At 40.4% G+C, this 20225-nt stretch overlaps 2 protein-coding genes across 2 annotated transcripts in view; one reads left to right on the forward strand and one right to left on the reverse strand.

Moving 5' to 3' along the window:
- The window catches only part of LOC132981790 (cytochrome b-c1 complex subunit 8), a 372615-nt gene that overhangs the window by 76027 nt on the left and 276363 nt on the right, over positions 1 to 20225 (reverse strand). The window lies entirely within an intron of this gene.
- atp10b (ATPase phospholipid transporting 10B) lies at positions 984 to 20064 on the forward strand. Its single transcript, XM_061049123.1, has 22 exons — positions 984 to 1530; positions 4814 to 5018; positions 5412 to 5497; positions 5807 to 5913; positions 6842 to 6973; positions 7219 to 7346; positions 7877 to 8129; positions 9861 to 10066; positions 11530 to 11765; positions 12446 to 12503; positions 12610 to 12907; positions 13026 to 13126; positions 13204 to 13330; positions 13444 to 13628; positions 16015 to 16282; positions 17189 to 17265; positions 17349 to 17474; positions 17568 to 17768; positions 17876 to 17956; positions 18073 to 18177; positions 18439 to 18626; positions 19560 to 20064. The coding sequence occupies exons 1-22, from the start codon at positions 1121 to 1123 to the stop codon at positions 19840 to 19842; spliced, it is 3861 nt and encodes a 1286-aa protein (XP_060905106.1). The 5' UTR covers positions 984 to 1120; the 3' UTR covers positions 19843 to 20064.

The following is a 20225-nucleotide window of genomic DNA, read 5'->3' on the forward strand; positions in this document are numbered from 1 at the left end:
GATTCAAGTCATTTCCAGTTGTATTCATGAGATCTCTGCTTATTTATTTCATATGCCACTGAGTTGCAAAAGCACAAAACAAACGTACACAAAATTTGCTTAACTTACCTCATCAGTGTGGGCAATGGCAGCATGACTGGCTTAGGTCTGGCCTAGCACAGTGACCAGCCTATTGCTTTGTTTTACCAGAGAACAGCTTTGTTTTCTTGAGATAATTGGATAAATCAATCGGTTAAAATGGGAAAACCAGCTCTCTTTATCCTGAGATAACAAGAAAAAAAAAAGGAAAATAAGAGTAAATAAAATCTATCATTGCATGTCCACTTAGGGCTTCCATCTTACATGTCATTATTTTACTGGTTCTTAATAAGTAGTTGTATTAAGTTACATTCTGATGGTCATCCTTCCATATTTAATGTTAAAACAACATGACCAATTAGCACATGACACCATCTCGTTAGCATTCAGCTAGTAACTAGCTTATATTGCTGTTAGCCTGGCAGTGGCTAAAAGTTATTACTTTGTGTTGGTGTTACATTAAACAAGAGAAAAAAGGCAAAATTATCAACCAGCATAATCCTAGCTAACATGATGCAAGAAAGGAATAGTTTAATTCTAGCATTGGCAAAAAATTGCGTTACCTTAAGATGTTGTCCAAATTCCATCCAAATTTTAACTATTAATTTTATTTCAGTTGCTCAGTATTCATAAAGCCATGATGTTGTTTTCTTAGCCCAACCTTTTTTGACTACTTGCAGCGTTGAAGAAAGCAGCAACATCCTTATAGTATTTGAGTTTCCCACCCTTAGCATGATGTTAGAATGTAAATTCTGGTGGATTGACAGCTATCTTTAAATCAGCTGAGTCACTGGAGCACTCACGGCTATACCTTTTTGCTGCAACACACCTATTAATGAAAAGGGAGGGCTCAAAGAAGTAGGTGTGCTGTCACTTGTTTTAACCTGACAACAAAAGGCCTCACTGACACACTCACACATTCACTCACATACCCTGTGACATTCAAGAAGGCAACTGTATTTTTTTAACTCACTGAAGCTGCAAGATTTTAAAGATGATGGGTGAGAAAATCTAGTGAGAAGAAGAAGAAGAAGAAGTAGCCATGACGTGGACGAGCCCTCTGGAACTGGTGAGGGACGCTCTGAGAGGTCAGAGGGCAAGGGACAAGGACCTCCGCAACCTGGTGTCCAATCTGCCTTACGAGGGCCTGGAGAAGGGGAAGCAACCTAACCGCTACTTTCCCGGAAATGCCATCAAAACCACCAAATACTCCCTCCTCCTCTTCATCCCTATGAACCTCTTTGAGCAGTTTCACCGCCTGGCAAACATCTACTTTGTTGGTCTTGCTATTCTGAACTTTATACCTGTAGTGAATGCCTTCCAGCCCGAGGTGGCTCTCATTCCCATCTGTGTCATCATGTCTCTGACGGCACTGAAGGACGCCTGGGAGGACTTCAGGAGGTACCAGTCAGACAGGAAGCTCAACAACATGCCGTGCTTTATCTACAGCAGGTAAACACATAGTACAGCATGTCTATTTAGAACATGTTCTAAATAAACATGCTGTACTATGTCACTTCAAAACATGATGTGGTATGTAGAAACACAATGATTCTTATCTGTGAGAGTGTGTAAATCAGTGTGTGTGTGTGTGTGTGTGTGTGTGATTTACCTCCTCTGTGTTTTAGCACCCTGTGAGAATTTTAGACTTACAAATAGAAAAAGTGTGGGAGATTATTCCTTTTTTGAAGCTCCTCACAACAATATCTCTTACCATTACATTGTGCACGTTTGATGCAATGCTCATCTGGGCGTTGCATCAGCAAAGACGGTGAGGTTAGCGGTTATCTATTTTTGTATTACGGATGAAAAATGAATTCATCAGAAAGGAGGACGAACACATTTTCAACCCTTTCCCTGCAATGATTTTTGGAGTTGAGTTGGAGGAGGAGGAGGAGGAGGAGGAGGAGAAGGGGGTTATGAATTGAAACTGGAAGCACCTCCAATTGTGAATCCTCAGAGATTCGGCCTCTGGAAGGGTTTGAAATCAACCAGCAGCTTCTAGCTTCCGAACCTCCCATGAGGAGTCAGCTAGTATTTGGGAAAAATCGGTTTCATGCCCTTTGTTTGTCTCTGTGTGTGTAGGGGTTCAGGTGGCCTATTGGTGCAGACTCCAGACTCAGCATTTTATTTTTTTGAAATTCTTTATTTTAGAATTTGGACAGCAACAATATCACAGAGCATTGTCACAGAAAAAACAATTAAGTCTCTTTTGCAGTCCTCAGCTATTTAAATATAAACATAAAGAACTAAATACAGTGTGGGAGAGATAAAGTGTTTGTTCAAAATGAATAAATAAAAAATATCAGAAAAAATACATAAAATATAAATAAAAATAAAATAAAATAGAGAAAATAAATAGGCAAATAAATAAAAGATTGAGCTAAATTAAATGGGGTTTGCTAAGACAAGACAGACTCAGTATTTTAAAGACAATTTTAGAAAACTCACCAGCCTGTCCAGGCTAGCAGACCTGGGTGTCTTTCACACAATCCCACCAACAGCAGCTGAATCGTGTCAAGTGGGCTTCCGTGGATCTCTCACTGCTTCCTGAGTGGGGATATTAAAGCTCCAATTTGGTCTTGTAAAGATTAGAACAGCATCGATTAGCTGGGATTACTTTGTAGTATACATACGTACATGATTCCAGAGGAAGCTCGAGAATAGATTTTTGGCTTACACACATTTCCTGTTCTTCTCTGAGGTTAACTTTATCCATCTGGAAAAGCTGCTGCAGTGCATGTAAATACCTCCACCAGTGATTTACCTTAACTCATCAGACCTTTACAGATGCACGTTTTTATTTCATATCACCCCCTCACCAGCATGTCCTTTTTAAAGAGGAGTGAAATGTGTTTCTTTGAACATAAAGTCCCTTATCTTTAGGGTCATCCGACCATCTCATCTCTATCTAATAATCTATTTAACTTGTAAATTGCAACCGGATAGTCAAAGGAAAATTTCCCCCAGGGAACAATAAAAGATCTTATCTTATCTTATCTCAAACTCTCAACAATCCACCTGCGCTCAAACATACCAAACAGGAAATCAGTTAGATATTATTGATCGAATGCCTAACTCATGTAATAGTGTTGTTAAAATTATCTTGATTTATTGCTGCAGAGCTTTAAAAACCTGTAACCACACCTCAAAATCTAGTGATTACATACATATATGAAGTATATTCCTCTTCATGTTGAACCGGTCATCTTAAGCGTCTCTTTATCATGACAAAGAAAATGCTACTACTTGTCTATTTTGATGCTTTATCATTAAGACACATCAGGTAGCATCAATAAAATAGTTTTAACCCTTCTTACAATCAGATTGTAATGATTCGATCTAACAGCTAGACAGGCAAATAAAGTGGTTGTCCATGCATAGGAGATCTTAAGACAACGCTTTAAATTTGTTTGATAGCTTTTTCCGTCAGAGATTTTGTTTATGCGTTTTTGATTTCGTCCGTTCTTTTGATGAATCTATAACCAATAGCGAGTTAGCTTAAGCAAAGTTTAGGATAGTTAGATAGTTTAACTTGTCTTGATCTAGTTTAGTACACCAGAGCATAACGATGAAACAGAAGGAAAATAGCGACGGTAAGTGGGTTATGTTCATGCTGCCGTTTGACTAGCTAACTGTATCCAACTTTTTAACTCAGCAAATTGCTAAACTAGCTAAACAGTTATAGCTCTAGCATTTATATTCTTAGTAAAGCAGTGCATTTCCAAAAGAGAATTATTCTTAACTGTGGAAGCTCGCTCACAAGTTTTGCAAAAACATTTTGTCATGTCATGGATGAACATGCGTGTGATGAATAACAACACGCCTTGGTGAAATGGACCTTGCAGGGCGGCAGTAGCTCAGTCTGTAGGGACTTGGGTTGGGAACCGGAGGGTCGCCGGTTCAAATCTCGGTGCAGACCAAATATGGAAGTTGGTCTGGTAGCTGGAGAGGTGCCAGATCACCTCCCGAGCACTGCGGAGGTGCCCTTGAGCAAGGCACCAAACCCCCTCCCCACCACCAGCTCAGGAGCGCCCGCTGTGGGCAGCTCCGTCACTCTGGCTTCTCTCCATTAGTGCATGTCCATAGGATCCTGTTTCTGCATGTGTGTGTGTATATTTCAGCCTATGTGTGTGTTCATGACTTACAGAGTGTAAAAAATATAATAACTGGACAATGCTATGATTTCTGACATATGGTTAGCATACAAAATGCTTTCCTGACAAGAAATATTTGTGCAACCTGGGGAGTTGCAACACAGCAAAACTAAAAATACATTTTCTCCCTGTCCGGGTTTGTTTGGGGTGAGGTGTGGTGGCATGTGGCAGCTACCCAATCAGGTCCTACATGCAGGGCAGCATACCTGTAGCTCTCTGTCACTGCTGGTTAGCAACATGGTCAACCTGTGAGGCTCTCTGTGGAGCTTTAAACTACCTCAGCTAGTTATGTGTTACATCGGGTCTCCCTAGTTTCTCTATTCCATAAAACACAGACACACCTGGGCGGAATCAACAGCATTGATTTTTTAATTTGCTTTTATTGTTTATTCTTTAGCGCAGCTGCCATAATATTTAGTATCCTTCCCTACCAATATTTCCTTTGTTGCAAAAACATGGACAAAATACGCCCACTGTGCCAATACGGCAGTTAATAAAGTCACAGCAAATCAATAAAACAGCCACCCAGTGACAATGAGAGATAAACTGTAATGAGTGTTTGACGTGTCTGATTTCAGGAGAGAAAAACAGTACATGGGGAGGCATTGGAAAGATGTACAAGTGGGAGATTTTGTGAAGGTGTTCTGCAATGAGATCATCCCTGCAGACCTCCTGCTCCTGCACACATCAGACACCAGCAGTGTGTGTCTCGTTGAGATGTCAAACCTGGACGGAGAGACCAACCTGAAGCAGAGGAGGGCCATGTCTGGCCTCTGTAACACGGTGAGGAAAATATAGAAATATAATTGTTTTGTTGGTTTCATTTCTCACCTGTGTTTCAACTTTCTTCACATGTCTCTGCGCTGCCTCACCTTCCACCTCCTCCTCGTGATTTACATCTTACACACGTCAATAGAACAACTGTTTTGTTTCCTGAAATAACTTACTGAACATTTATTGTAAAATGTAATCACTCTGCTGAAGTCAAAGTCATTAATGACAAATGGAAAAATGCATACCTGTTGTTGGATTACATGCCTTAAATGAATATTTGTGGAGAACAGTTGTCTTTCTGTGGTTAATAATCATTATATCATTCTAAAAGGATAACTTAAGTTGCATCAATAAAGTGTCCACTCATACTGTAGTGACTTTATGCCTCCTCTTTTTTTCCAGGATCCGGAATTTGAACCTGAAAGCTTCAACAGCATTGTTGTGTGTGAAAAGCCGAACAATAATCTAAACCATTTCAAGTGTTTTGTGTGAGTATCAAATAGACAGATCACACGTGCTTCCCAAAACAGCTTCTTTGGGCCTTTCAGAGCAGCCAAGCAAAACTAATTTCAACCCACTTGCTGCACTTTCTGATGCCTCCAGAGGCATTATTGAGGCTGTAATAGACTATAATCGATTTCCTCGGGCACCACAGCTCTTACAGCCGGTCTGCCCATTCTGTCCAGCTATGATTGTAAAGCAGGAGAATGGCTAATGGAAAATATATAAGCAGTAATGAATATCTAACAAGATCTGACAGTACAAAGGAGGTTTCTCACTTTCTCCTGCTGCTGCAGAGAGAAACCTGATAAGGAGAAGGTGGGTGCTGGGATCGAGAGTCTGCTGCTGCGAGGCTGCACAGTGAGGAACACGGACCACGCTGTTGGCTTTGTGGTGTTTGCAGGTATTCTCCATTTTCTTGGCTGCTTTGACTTTCAGATTTTACTGTTTTGGTTGTAAAGGGCCATAGTCAGGCTCGACCTTATGTGTCCAAATGAACCCTCCAAAATCCCCAAAACACAAGATAAGACAAAAAAAAAAGTATTTCCTTTATTTATGTAAAGAGATATGTGAAGTATAGCACCTCTGTCAGGTTGTATTGTAGCATATGGAGTGATGTGCTGACAGCTGTTTTCAGTGTGCTAACATTGAGTATGCTAATGTGCTAATGTTAAGCAGGTATATTGTTTGCGATGTTCACAATCATAGATTTATACATTTGCATTCGCTACTAAAGACAATGGACAGTTAGGCTGATGGGAATGTCTTTATATTAATGTCTATATTTTCTGATTTTGGTTTTAAAGTATTGGACATCTTGGCCAACTTAAACAACAACTTTGACCTCCGAAAAGTTTACTCAACAGTTTGTTAGATTGGGAAATATAAATGTTTGTACAAAACTTGAGATTCTTTGGGGGGTAAAGGAAAAGTTTAAACCTCTGTTTTGTTGTGGAAATGTCAGGGGACCAGAAAAGACAAGATGTTATTTTTGGGGTCTAACTGTGTTAGGACAAATATTAAACATTTTTGGAATAACTTGGATCAACACTTCTAGCAGGGTTAAAGATACAGAACCATCTAAAATGCATCGCTGAAATATCTGAAAACTGTTAAACCGGTAAAGAACTCTTACATTTTTTAAATATAGTAGTTATTTCAAAATGTCAGATACATTAGCTCAGTGTCATGATAATCCCAGGCATTGTTTTTGTCCTTCACCCAGAATAAAAAACATTTTTGGTTGATGATCATCCATTTCCCTGTTGCTAGTTGACCATTTGGAGTTCCTGTGGGTTTCTGAATCAACATCTTCTCATCCCATCTTAAAGGCCATGAAACCAAGTCCATGCTCAACAACAATGGGCCGAGATACAAGCGCAGCAAACTAGAGCGGAAGCTGAACATAGACGTCATCTTCTGCGTCATTCTCCTCTTCGCCATGTGTCTCGTCGGAGCAGTTGGTCAGTAATGAATCACATAACTTGACCATAAAATCACAACACAGACTGGTTTATGATTAATGCTTTTACATTAGTGAAGTGATGTTTCATTTCCAACGACATAACAAAAAAAATAGTCACCTTGGCAGAAGGCCTGAACACTTATTGGGAGACGAGGGAGGAGACAGGGGAAGGTGTGGTGTTAAAAATAGCTCCTCCGTACGCGGCAGTCAGTGTGATTAATCCTCATGTCCTCACACATGCAGGTCACTACTCATGGCTGCAGGCGTTGCCTGGTGTGCCCCCTTACCTGGTCCCTGACAGCAGCGGTCACCTGGACAGTCCAAGTCTGTCTGGTTTCTACATGTTCTTCACCATGATCATCCTGCTGCAGGTGGAGGAGTCTCACAGCGTTTATTAAACAGTTTAAGACGTTCTTCTTAATTTCTTCATATCGTCATTTCTCGTCTTTTTCCTTTTTTTTCATCCACTATCTTCTATTTCCAACACCTCTTTTTCAAATTTCCTCTCATCTTTTCATTTTTCTCTCACTCTTTTTATCCTCATCATTTTCTTTGTTTTTATTCTCACATATTATGTCCCTTCTCTTCTCGTCCCTTTTCCATCCCTCTTTTTTCTCTCCGCTGTATACCTCTCCTTTCCTTCTTTGTCTTCTCTGGTTTCTTTATCTTCTCCCTTTCCTTTCTGTCTTTTGTTGCCTTCAAGTTCCTCTCTTCTCCCTTTTCGTTCTTTTTCTATCCTTACTATCCTCATTTTCTGTTCCTCTCATTTCCTCTTCACTCCTTCCCCTCTTCTTATCCTTATTGTGTCTTTTTCAACTCATCTTCTTTCCTCTTCTAACCTTGTCTCCTTTCCTTCTCCTCTAACATTTTCTCCTACCGCTTTGTCTCCTCTCCTCTGCAGGTCTTGATTCCCATCTCTCTTTACTTGTCCATTGAGTTGGTGAAGATCGGTCAGATCTTCTTCATCACTAATGACGTGGATATGTACGACCCAGACACAAACAGCCGGGTGCAGTGTAAGTCCCTGAACATCACAGAGGACCTGGGACAGATTGAATACGTCTTCTCAGACAAGACTGGCACCCTCACTGAGAACAAGATGGTGTACTGCAGATGCTCCGTCATGGGCACGGAGTACCCGCACAAAGAGAACGGTACGTGTTTGTGTTGAGATACTTTGTTCTGCATGACCTTCCCTTTTCGCATGCAAAATGAATGCATGGTATTCTTGCAAAAATAATGATCATTCAATTTTAAGCTGGCTTCATGCCAAGCTTTGTTCTTAGGAAAATGTTGTGAATCAATTTTAGGGTTTAACATCATTTATTATTGACTTTGGACATGAATATTATCAAAGTGACTGAAATGTTTTTCACCATTCAAACTGCATTTGAAAATTCTGTTTCCTTTTGTTTCAGTTAGGGCCAGACAAATATGCGATTTTTGGGGCCAATACTGATATCGATATTGGGGAGAAAGAAAATCTAATATGGATAAAATCGGCCGATATCTTTTTAAAAACTATGTCTACTCTGTCGAGATAGATAGATACACACATTTTGTGTTGATCCCTCAAATGTAGTTATCAAACACCTGATGACAAGATGCTCAAGTAACTGCGCATGTACATGCTTCACTGCTTGACACCCTGCACTGAGTTTGATAATGCTTGTTGAAATCCATATAGCACAATCTGCTGGTGACAGCCAGAAAAAGAACGGCTAGTGTAATACAATGATACTCAAATGGAATGATATTTGACTGGTGAATAAATCTAGTAATATCTGCACATATCTGCTATAAAAAAAATTGCCGATAACAATAGTCACTGGATATGCCGATATTATCGGCTGGCTGGTTAATCAGTCGGGATCTAGTTTCATTGCAATCTGAGAAGTGAAGATAACCCTTTCACTAGAAATTTAGAATGGGCTAACATTGGTGTGAACCAAGCGGCAAACCTCTGGTCTCAAAGAATGAAGCCGATGCGGAAGTGTAAAATCCCGCAGTTCGTCGAGTGTCTGCTTGAGGCTTGCTCCAGGAACACCAGAAGTCACATACACACAACGGGCAAAAAAGCAGTTTTTACAGCATAAATAAACAAGTTTGATACAAAAAACAAAATAGGTCTGATTAGTTATTGTCATGAATGGGATGATTTTTTTTTAAACAGCTCTGTGTTGACTTTGAAAAAGATAGGTGTTATCCATAGTTAGGAGCGTAGCTGACATGATTGACAGGTGGGCGCTATGTAACGGTTTGTCAAGTGGCTTAAAACCCGCCTCAGCTCCAGCTTTCAGCCTGTGGTTAGGTTTACTGAAAGTTAAGACAGCAGTTCCAGCATATTGTTAGCAATTTTATTTATATAGCACATTTCATTACAGAAAAGCTTAATGTGCTTTACACTGAGGTTAAAAACAAAACACAGCATACAAGTGTTTCCACAGTCATGAATAAAATACAGAAATCTAATCAAGCCTCCGGAGCCCCCTGCAGATGGCTGACATCACACAGGCTTCGTCCAGTAATATTTACAGTCTATGGTGTGAACACATTGATTTAAGCTTGCAAGCATGCTAATCTTAGTACTAACTCAAAAACAAGGTGATATAGCTCACATTACAGACTTTCTCATGTGTAAACTATACATTTTATTCTTCTTTTAATAAAAGTCAGATAACATTTACATTATTAATCAAAAGGTTATTTTAATGTCATGATTGTTAGCACCTGTTCAGTGAAATGTACTTCCTGGTTTGCTCTTTTTGTGAATATTTAATGTCAGATATGTAGTTGAATAATAAGATACAAGATTTTTTGATGTGTGATTTTGTCTCGCTCGTCTGCATATGCTAAGTGGATCTAATATTTTCTGGAATTTACAGCCATCCGCCTAGCTGTCCTTGAAGGTGAAGAAACAGAGGAAGATGTCATCTTCAACCAAAAACCTCAACCTGCAAAGACGACATGGTCCCTGGATGGGTCCCTGGAGGGAAACAACTTTGTGGACACGCGTCAACGCCACCGTGGCAGACGCAGGCGCAAGCTCTCGAGAAGCGCGTCAACGGATGTGGCCTTCAGCAGCGAGCTGGTAAAGTTGTCATTCAATCAGGAAATAGATAATTTCGTTCAGAGTGTGGTGTTTTTGTGACGTTTATCTGATATTTAAGTGCAGGGTAACAAGAAGAAACAATGGGTAAAAGGGTGTTCAGCATCTCACCCATTGGTCATGTAGAAAATATCCATATAGTTTACACCTGCGGAGCCTTGAATCACACTCATTCTACCTGATTAACAAGTACAGATTTATAAACATAATTGAGCAGCTTAAATATAACTGCTTAAAAATCTATTTTACAGTGTGAATAGTTCTACCACATTGTTGGGAGATGTACTGTGACTCACTAGTACACAAAACAGTATGTGTTTTTATCAGTAGAGAAAAATAAACAGTGTATTCTGTTACGCTGTAAAATCAGAACTATAGATGAGTTGAAAATTAGAAAACACTAATGTGTAACACATAAGTCAAATGCTCTGTATCGGAACGATGCAAAAAATGCATCATCCCTAAAAAAAGAAAAATCAAATTAACGTCTTTATCTTAATCTGGTTAGTGTCATGGTCATGGACTGGGGGCTATCTAAGCATGGATTGGCTGAGGGGAAGTATATATCCAGTATAGGTTGGTAGTTTATCACAGAGCTGACAGACTGTTATGATAAAACATAATAATAATAATTCATGAATAATGAAGTTTAAGTGTGCATTGTACACATCGAGAAATAAATCCAATATTCATTTAATTTGGAGCTCAAATTCTTCTTCATCTTCTTTTTCTTTCAAAATGTATCTTCAAATTGAGTCACAAGCATCTATAGATAAGAGCATGGATTTTTAAAATACTGAGTGTTCCAGTAACTATATTCAAAAAAAGGGAATTCTTTCATTATGTTATGTTCAGTGTCTTTATTCATGGGCCCTAAAGTGACATTTGTTTACCTAATTCTCACCCATCCCCGTGTTAAAAGGCCTCATGGTCCCAGGCCCTGCTGCAGATGGCTGAGCTGTTAGGTGTCATGATGAGCACATCCATTTTGGCTCAAAGTTATGCCTGTGTCTGTGACGGGACATATGGTCATGCTGGGCATCTTTTGGCACAGAGCACTGATTTCACATAAACTGTAAACGTGCACTATAGATTAGTCACCTTCGGCTTGATGTACAGTAGAGTAACTCCGGAGCTATTTTTGTGCATGGAGGGAATAGGGCAGGAGCCCGGAGATACAGGATGAGACGGAAAAAGACTTGTGTTTGTTCCAAACAAGGCTGCACAGAGCCCAGGTTTCCCCCTCGTGCTGTGTCTCTGATATAAAAGAACAGATGTATGAATGAAACGTTTTGATGTGCATTCAGGCAAACAGAAGTGGATAAAAAGGTTAGAAGCTAAAAAACTTTCTCTAATCCTGTTTTTCCAAACCATTCGAAGCAACAAACACTTATTTAACAACACGTGTTGTTAATTAAAAAATATGATTAACTTTTCCTCCACAGGAAACTGAGGTGGTTCCAGACAGGATGCTGCTTCAGCAGCTTAGCAGGGCACAGAGCAGCAGTGGCAGTGGGATGATAGATCCTTACCTGGACTTTTTTCTGGCTCTCACCATTTGCAACACGGTGGTGGTTTCCATGGCAACAGCTCAGAGACAGAGGGTGAGTGCTCAGTTTACTGCGGCTGTGTATGGGAAGAGGAGATGGAGGGCACTGTCGGGAGAGAAAAGATGGATGTAGTATTTGTTGTCATGGCACTCCTTGTATGCAAACTTTTAAAACAAAAACAAACTTTGCATCAACATAACAATGTACAGAATCTATTACGTGTTTTCTTCACAGTTTTATCTGAACTCCTGGAGTTCATCTATATGGCTAGAGCCCTGCAGCAAGAGCCCCATAATTCAATCAGAAACGCACACTTAGTTTAACAAAAGTTTAAATAGCACTTATCAACCTCACAGATTTAGTTTCATTTGAGATATTTCTTCAATTGTTACACTTGACATTTCTGTTCTTTCATCAGTAGTCAGTACTAAATTTTCCCATCTCTGAAGCCCCAGTTGTAAAGATTCCTTACTGAATTAGCCACATAGTAAAGGTAATGTGCAGAGGCAATCAGGGGTAGGCTTTATTAAATTTAGCACTCGCTGCTCCTGACTGTGCTGTTCTGAGGTCTGGCAGATGGGAGGAAAATATGGAGTTTCCCTGGAGTTTAGAATCTAAGGGAAAAGTGCTAAAAGGATCAGAGTGAAACAGTGGACAAGGCTCACCATATGGGCCTCTGAGCAAAAAGTTGGTTTTTGAACAAAACATACTAAAAAAAGAAGATAGTTTTTCCAGGCAAGAGGGGTTTCCCGCTCCACTCAGACAAAGTAAGCCACTGGATTTCTTCTCCAAGTGGGTCAAAAATTTGCAGTATTTTTACCTCCTGTTATCGCAAACGGAACAGAAATGGCACCATCGCAGAGGACTCAGTAATAGAAGAGGATCACATTAAAACCCCTGTCAAAGGGACGGGGTCTGAAGACATGGATGGGTTACAAACATGTTCTCTTCATGCTCCTTCTCTGACCTGTCAAGCCCGCTGCGTCGGCCTCAGATAATCTGAGCTATGAGGCGGAGAGTCCAGATGAGGCCGCCCTGGTGCATGCAGCCAAGGCATATGGCTTCATTCTGCTAGCCCGCACCCCTGACAGCGTGACTGTCAGGCTCCCATCGGGGAAGGAGCTTGTGTTTGAGTTGCTGGCAACCTTGACCTTTGACTCAACCAGGAAGAGAATGTCTGTCTTGGTGCGACACCCAATCACCAAAGAGTGTGTGCTGTATACTAAAGGTGCAGACTACGCCATCATGGAGCTACTAGGTACTCCGTATGCAGGTATGTGCAGGTGAAACTGTATTCACACACATATATATCACTTGTATTAAAATATGATGAATTTGTTGATACCAAGAAACTGCGCAACTTTTTTAATACTGTATGATATTATTTTCAGAACATCTCAGTGGAAATCAGAAGAATATAGCAGCAGATACTCAGCATCACCTCGACTGCTACGCTAAAGAAGGACTGAGAACACTCTGCTTTACAAAGAAGGTACAAAATCATACTTATTTAATAACAAGCATTGTACATTAGAGCTCTTTGTCATCTTTCTTCTGTCTCTGCTGCAGGTTGTAAGTGAGAAGTTGTATGAAAGCTGGTCAGTGAACAGACAGAGGGCCCTGGCTGCCATAGAGAACAGAGAGGAGCTTGTTATGGACTCTGCTGTGGAGCTGGAGACAAATCTCTTCCTGCTCGGTAACACGCATCATCCCAACACACATCGGTCTCCACAAGCACTTCAAAAACATACATGTGACAAGCTCTGTGTGTGAATCATACCGAACTTTGATAATGTTGTCCCCCTGCAGGGGCGACAGGCATCGAGGACCGTCTGCAGGAGAGCGTCCCAGACACCATCGTAGCGCTGCGGGAGGCAGGGATCCAGGTGTGGGTGCTGACCGGTGACAAGACGGAGACAGCTGTCAACATCGGCTATGCCTGCAGGCTACTGGAAGAGGAGGACCTGGTGATTAACATGAACTGCAAAAACAAGGTGAGAAGGCCGCAGTCTGCCTCACTGAATGTTAGCAATTTGATGTGAAATAATAAATAGTGATTTCTCATTCAATTTCAATTCAAGTCATGAAGCTCTATTGCCATGAATGTAATAAAGACAGTATTGCCAAAGCATAATAACCAAAAAAAAACAATAATAATATTAAACAGTTATAGCAATGCTACTAATATTAATGAATGATGTTCTTTTTTGATTAGACTTTAAATATAATTTGTGTTGAGGTGCTGGTGGGACAGTGGTTGGTGCACGCCCCATGTGTGGAGGCCGCGGTCCTCCTGGTGAGCGGCCCAGGTTCGGTCCGGCCTGTGGTTCCTTTCCCGCATGTCATTCCCTACTCTCTCTCTCTCTCTCTCTCCCTCCCTGATTTCCGGCTCTATCCACTGTCCTATCTCTCCATTAAAGACACAAAAAGCCCAGAAATAAATCTTATAAATACATATTTCTATAATTTATGTTGGTTAATTATAGATTAATTAAAAAATGAAAAAGTCAATTTTATAAAATAAGATCATTTTCTTGATGAGTAGTCGTAGCCTGCAGCCAGTTAGCCTAGCTACGCTTAGTGTAAGTGCTGGGAACACAGAAAACAGCGAAATGTACTCAGTTCAAGGGTAACATATCAAACTATCAAATGTTTTGTGCTGATTTAATATACATGAAATATTTAGACCTCTGTTTGGACATATCATACTAAGCCTCTCCAGTTGCCATTCTTGTGCTACTAACGAAAGCTTGCTAGCTTTAGCCAGTGGACGCCGCACTACTTCCTTTACCGTCGGAGCTCTGTGTCATCTTTGTTCTGTCTCTGCTGGAGGTTGTAAGCTGTATGAAAGCTGGTCAGTGGACAGACAGAGGGCCCTGGCTTCACTTCTGAGTGATGAGTGCACAGGCAGAGTGAACAGTTTGGCAGGGAGATAGGTACACAAAAGCCACAGATAGATTTTTTTCATTAATTTAATCAGAGTATTTGATTCTTTGTTTGTACAGATAAAAAGAGAATTTCAGTAAAAACCTAAAATGCATGGCCCACCCTTGTAATAAAGGTGAGCAATATAGGTGTTAACAACTTTATGAATGCCACGCTTTGCTATTTAACTGATGCCAATGAGCTTAGCCTAGCAAACAATTTGGATGCACATGCATTTAAAAAAAGATTAAGTCCATCTGTTTACTGTATATTTCCCATAGCTTGGTTAAGGAGGGGGTACTTCCTTTCATATGTCATGGGTTTTCCAAGTCCGTCCAATTTAAATGGCAAAACCTCTTTGACCACTTTTACATTTTAACTAAAGGTCAAACGCTCACATTTCCACCTGAGAAAAATAAGTTCTCAGGTGTCGGCCCCGCTTCTTTGAGGTCATTAAAGATGTGGTAGCACAGGAAGGAACCCTTCATAACAACCTGACTGCTCCTCATCATCCCCTGCCTCAAATAGGCCAAAATTACCTCTAACAGATACTCTGGAAGCTTTCCGGAACAAAGAGACAGCTCCTCTCAGATGGGACCAGTCATTCATGATGAATGGCTTCAGATACCCCCAATACAATATCTGCTACTTTCCTATCTAATTGCCAGTCTAATATTCAACACTCAGAGGAAATACCGCCTCGCTCGTGATCTAGAGAGGAGGGTAATTGGTAATGAACTATTTTTACCCCTGTAACTTGATGACCATCTGAGGGATGCATTCCCACAGACACCACCCAACCACATCTAATGAAATTTAACCACCATTAGATGCATTATATGGAAAAGGGGATGTGACCCATTTCTTTTTCATCATTCCCACTTTCCGTTTGGCTAACAGGCAGGAGTCACTTACACACAACAATGATAAGTCTGATGGGACCACCTGAGCTCCCTAATTGCATGAACATGACTCAACAGCAGAGTACCAGCACATTATCTGTACTCTACTGCTGAAAAGTTTTGTTTTGTCTTCAATATTCCAAAATGTGTATTTTATCCTTAATTTTGGACTACAAGACATATTTTATCAGCTCTATTATTTCCATTAAGGATAAACTGAATATATTTGAATAATCTATGAATTAATTGATATATACTGTATATTAATTATAAACACTGGGAGATACAAAGCCCTTTGTTTGTCTTAAATAACCAAAGATGTCATCTTACAATTTATTTTTTTGTTAGCTTATTTTTGTCTAACCTTCCAAAATCTAATATTCTAATTTGACCTTTCCATAAAGACGGACAAAAAAACAGGAATTACTCCCATTGGATAATCTGGAACTTTTACTGTAACTGTTAACGATTCATTTTTTTCAGCTCCAGTACGTAAATATTCATAAACAATTATAATATATGATCAGCAAAATAAGGAGATCTTGTTTTCCAGCTGTCGTGCACCTCCCTCTTGGACTGCACACTGGAGGAGGTGAGGAGGTACAGCGCAGACCCTCGTAACGTGGACACGACCCCGGACATCTCTCTGGTGATCGATGGACGGACCCTGACCATGGCCCTGGAGTCAGACCTGCGGGACCGCTTCTTGGCGCTGGCAAAGTGCTGTCGCTCTGTGCTGTGCTGCAGAGTGACGCCTTTACAGAAGAGCAGAGTGGTGAAGGTGGTCAGGGAGAAACTCAAGGTCATGACCCTCGCTGTTGGTAAGAAAGTTTTGTTGTTGCATTTATATTGGACTATTGATCTGACTAACAGTATAAAAAGAAAACTGTAAATATCAAAACTATAAAACAAAAACAATAGGATGAGCTTAATCAAAAAATTGATTAATTTAAAGAATATTGCTGGCCCTTTAAAGACTGTGGTCAGAAGTCTTTTTTTTATATGACTTATTTACCATCGTATATCCGACTGGCTGCGATAGAATTCTCTGATAACACTGACTTATTTTTACAGGACACATTTTAAGAGTTTACAGCAATAACAGCAGCAGTGTTTATAAATCATTCCATGATGGCTGAATCCCATTTAGCTGCTTCAGTTTCAGAGTCCTGGTCTGGCAGCCTGATTCACTTTCATTCTTTCATGGATCCTTTGGACATTTAAATAGAAGAAATAATGTTGACAATGCTATTAGTAACACCTGTGTTTTAAACGGTAACATTTTGAAAAAGGGGGGGTAGAGGTCAGTCATTTCATGAGAAAGACCTGGTTTAGTGAAAGAATGCAAAATGCATCACCAGGGAATCTCAAGGTAATTTTTCTCTACTTCTTTCAGGTTTTCTTATCTTGTTCTGAGTCATTGAACCTCCTGAGAAATTGACTGTTGGGCCTTAGACTTTACATTTTCAGATTTGAGTCTTGCTGAGTCACTTCAATAAGTTCTTTGAATGCCTTCTTCGACGTGAGGAAGTTCTACCAGAGGAAATCACAGTAGATTCACCTTTTTACAAGCCGGAAGCTACTTCTGTTTTATCATAAACAGAATATATTTGAAATATATTCTTTAAAAATAACTTTTACATTCAATTTGAAATGAACTGCATAGTAAGGTAATAAATGCAAAAAGTGTAGTTGATGTCAAACTGACTTTCACTCTTTGGCTTCAGGTGACGGTGCAAATGATGTCAATATGATCCAAGCAGCCGATGTTGGTGTTGGGATATCCGGACAGGAGGGCATGCAGGTCTGAATTGAGTCTTAAGCTTTGAAAAGTATGATTCTTTCTTTTTGCTACTCTTACCATTTAAAACTTTTTGTCACCTGCAGGCGGTCATGGCAAGTGATTTTTCTATATCTCACTTCAAACACTTGAGAAAACTTCTCCTGGTTCATGGACACTGGTGCTACACTCGGCTGGCCAACATGATCATTTACTTCTTCTATAAGAATGTGGTGAGTCCTGTTTCATAAAGTGATCTGCTGTCTCTGTTGGCATATTTTCTCTATATTATCACATATTCATGCACGGTTTTATGTGTTCCCCAGGCCTACGTGAACCTGCTGTTCTGGTATCAGTTCTTCTGCGGCTTCTCGGGGACTGCCATGATTGACTACTGGCTGATGATTTTCTTTAATCTCTTCTTCACCTCTTTGCCGCCCATCATGTTTGGGATTATGGACAAAGACGTCTCTGCTGAGATGCTGCTGGGTGTCCCTGAGCTGTACAGGACCGGACAGGGCGCAGGGGTCAGTGACAATAAAAAACAATAGTTCCACTTATTTACACTGAAGAAGACAAAAGGATCTTGAGTTAAATGCGGAATATACCCTTATCCCTATGTGTGTTTGTTTAGGAATACAAGTTCTCAACCTTCTGGGTTTCCATGCTGGACGCTTTCTATCAGAGTCTCGTGTGCTTTTTCATTCCATACTTGGTAAGATAAACATCCCGATCTGTGGCTTTGATTCCACATTGTGCAAAGATGCATCTGTAACATGTCATATGAGTTACAAGTTATTTTACTGGCTCATAATGTGTTATCTCCTGTAGGCTTACAAGGATTCCGACATTGATGTTTTTACCTTTGGAACTCCTTTGAACACAATTTCTTTGTTTACCATCCTGCTGCATCTGTCCATAGAGATTAAAGCCTGGGTGAGTGCTGCACTAATGGATATGTTTCGAACATAATCCCAGTTTACTTCCTGTTATTTCAAATTCCCATTTTTAGATAATTTCAATAAGAATGCATTCAGACAGTTATTGGTTTGCTGTAGTATCCAGACGTTTTTAACATGACATGTTTGTTGAACCCTGTTAGCATATTCAATACAAAACGGACATTTTTCACAGTTGTTTGACTGGTTAAGTTAGTATCACCATCTCTAATAGCTGTTTTATACATTGGTCTTGCAGACGTGGGTTCACTGGGTAGTCATGTTGGGCAGCGTGGCAATGTACTTTATAGTCACACTCGCCTACAGCGGAATCTGCATCACCTGTAACCCTCCATCCAACCCGTACTGGATCCTTCAGAGCCAGATGGCCGACCCCATGTTCTACCTTCTCTGTATCATCACGACTGTGGTGGCTCTGCTGCCCAGGTACCGTCACTGTCATTCTCCTTGTGGGGCGTGGGGTAATTTAATGTGCCTTTGTCATTATCAGAGTTGCTTTATCGTATTCTTCCTTGAATTTGAATTATTTCACTACTTTCTTCTTTTACCTCTCAAACACGGGCAGATTACAATAATCGGCAGTTTAATAATGGACCAAAGTCAGTAAACAAGTATTTAAAAACCTAGGCAGACAAATCCAACAAGTGGCATCAAAAAGACAACACCGGAAAAAAAAAACTCTCAGCAGTCTCATGACTAGAAGGCTGGAACTCGCTATGCAACGCGCAAAGAACTGACAACATGAGGAAGGATACAGTGGGATTAAATACACAGGCAATCAGGTCTAATTTTAAAAAGAACATTGCACATTGTTTTCCTCTGACAGGTTGTATAACTTTCCTTTGGGGTCCAAGGACTGTGTAAGGAAATAGAATATTATTTTATTATTTTTCTACACATTTTTTCTTTTGAAGTGTTTGCCACATTAAACCATTTACACCAATAAAATCCTTCAAATAGAAGATCAAATCAAAGGATTTTATGGACACTATATTCTTCTTTTCCCCCGCTGCATGTGATGAATTATAGGTAGACATTTTATTAGTCAAATGTCAAAAAGGTCACACACCACTCTTTCCTTTTTCCTTCCGCTTCATGATAATAGTGTTATTTCTGAGTGTGTATTTGGTCATTATCTGCCATGTAACTGTGAGGTGTTTTTGTGCATAGAAAGTTTAAACGGATTTGTAATTAATGTTAATTGTGAGGTCCCGGAACGACTGTAGCGCGGCACGCTCTTCCTCCTGGTTGCTGATGCGTCTGAATGCGTTGATATTTAGAGGGAACGCTCTGATTTACATCAAAGGGCCGCATATTTTTCTCTGGCCTACTTTCTCACCACCACACTCTCTCCCCCAGGTACATGTTTCACGTGCTGAGGAACTCTATCGCCCCCTCCCCGCTCCTGCAAGCCAGGCAGCTGGACCGAATGGACCCCTGCGCGAGGGAGCAGTGGATCAAGGAGTGGAGGAGCTTCAGGGGCAGCAGGGGGGTCAAATGCTCCAAGTTTTCTACCCCATCCTCTCCCAACCTGGAGACCCCTGTGGGCATTCATCCCCAATCTCCCACTGTCTCTGACACGGGGGATGAATTCACACTGAATGTCCTCACTGACAACTGTGAAAGGACTCTACACACGTGAGGACTCATTCAAAAAATGTCATGTAATATGGTGATTATTTATTCATAAAATGTGTAAATATGCTGAAGCTGAGTTGGTTCATACACACTAGATACCTGTTTGGAGTTTCATTTTTAGGTTGGGATTTTACATAAATTAAGGAGAAACACTGTCCCCCGTGACAAACTATCATCATCATTGGGTTGATGAGTTCATTTTGTAATAAAGAACTTGACAAAAGCATGTAGGGCCTTTCCTCCTTACTCTGCTTATAACAAGCTGCCATAGTGAACACATAAGCCTGTTACTTTCCTGATGGGTTTTCAGAGCACGCTGGTAACCCAATTAGTCATGCCACCCACCCTTCCAAAATGTGGCACTCTTCCAGAACAAAATGTTTAGCT

This window comes from Labrus mixtus, chromosome 10 (assembly GCF_963584025.1).
Source record: "Labrus mixtus chromosome 10, fLabMix1.1, whole genome shotgun sequence".
In the NCBI taxonomy this organism is placed as follows: domain Eukaryota; kingdom Metazoa; phylum Chordata; class Actinopteri; order Labriformes; family Labridae; genus Labrus; species Labrus mixtus.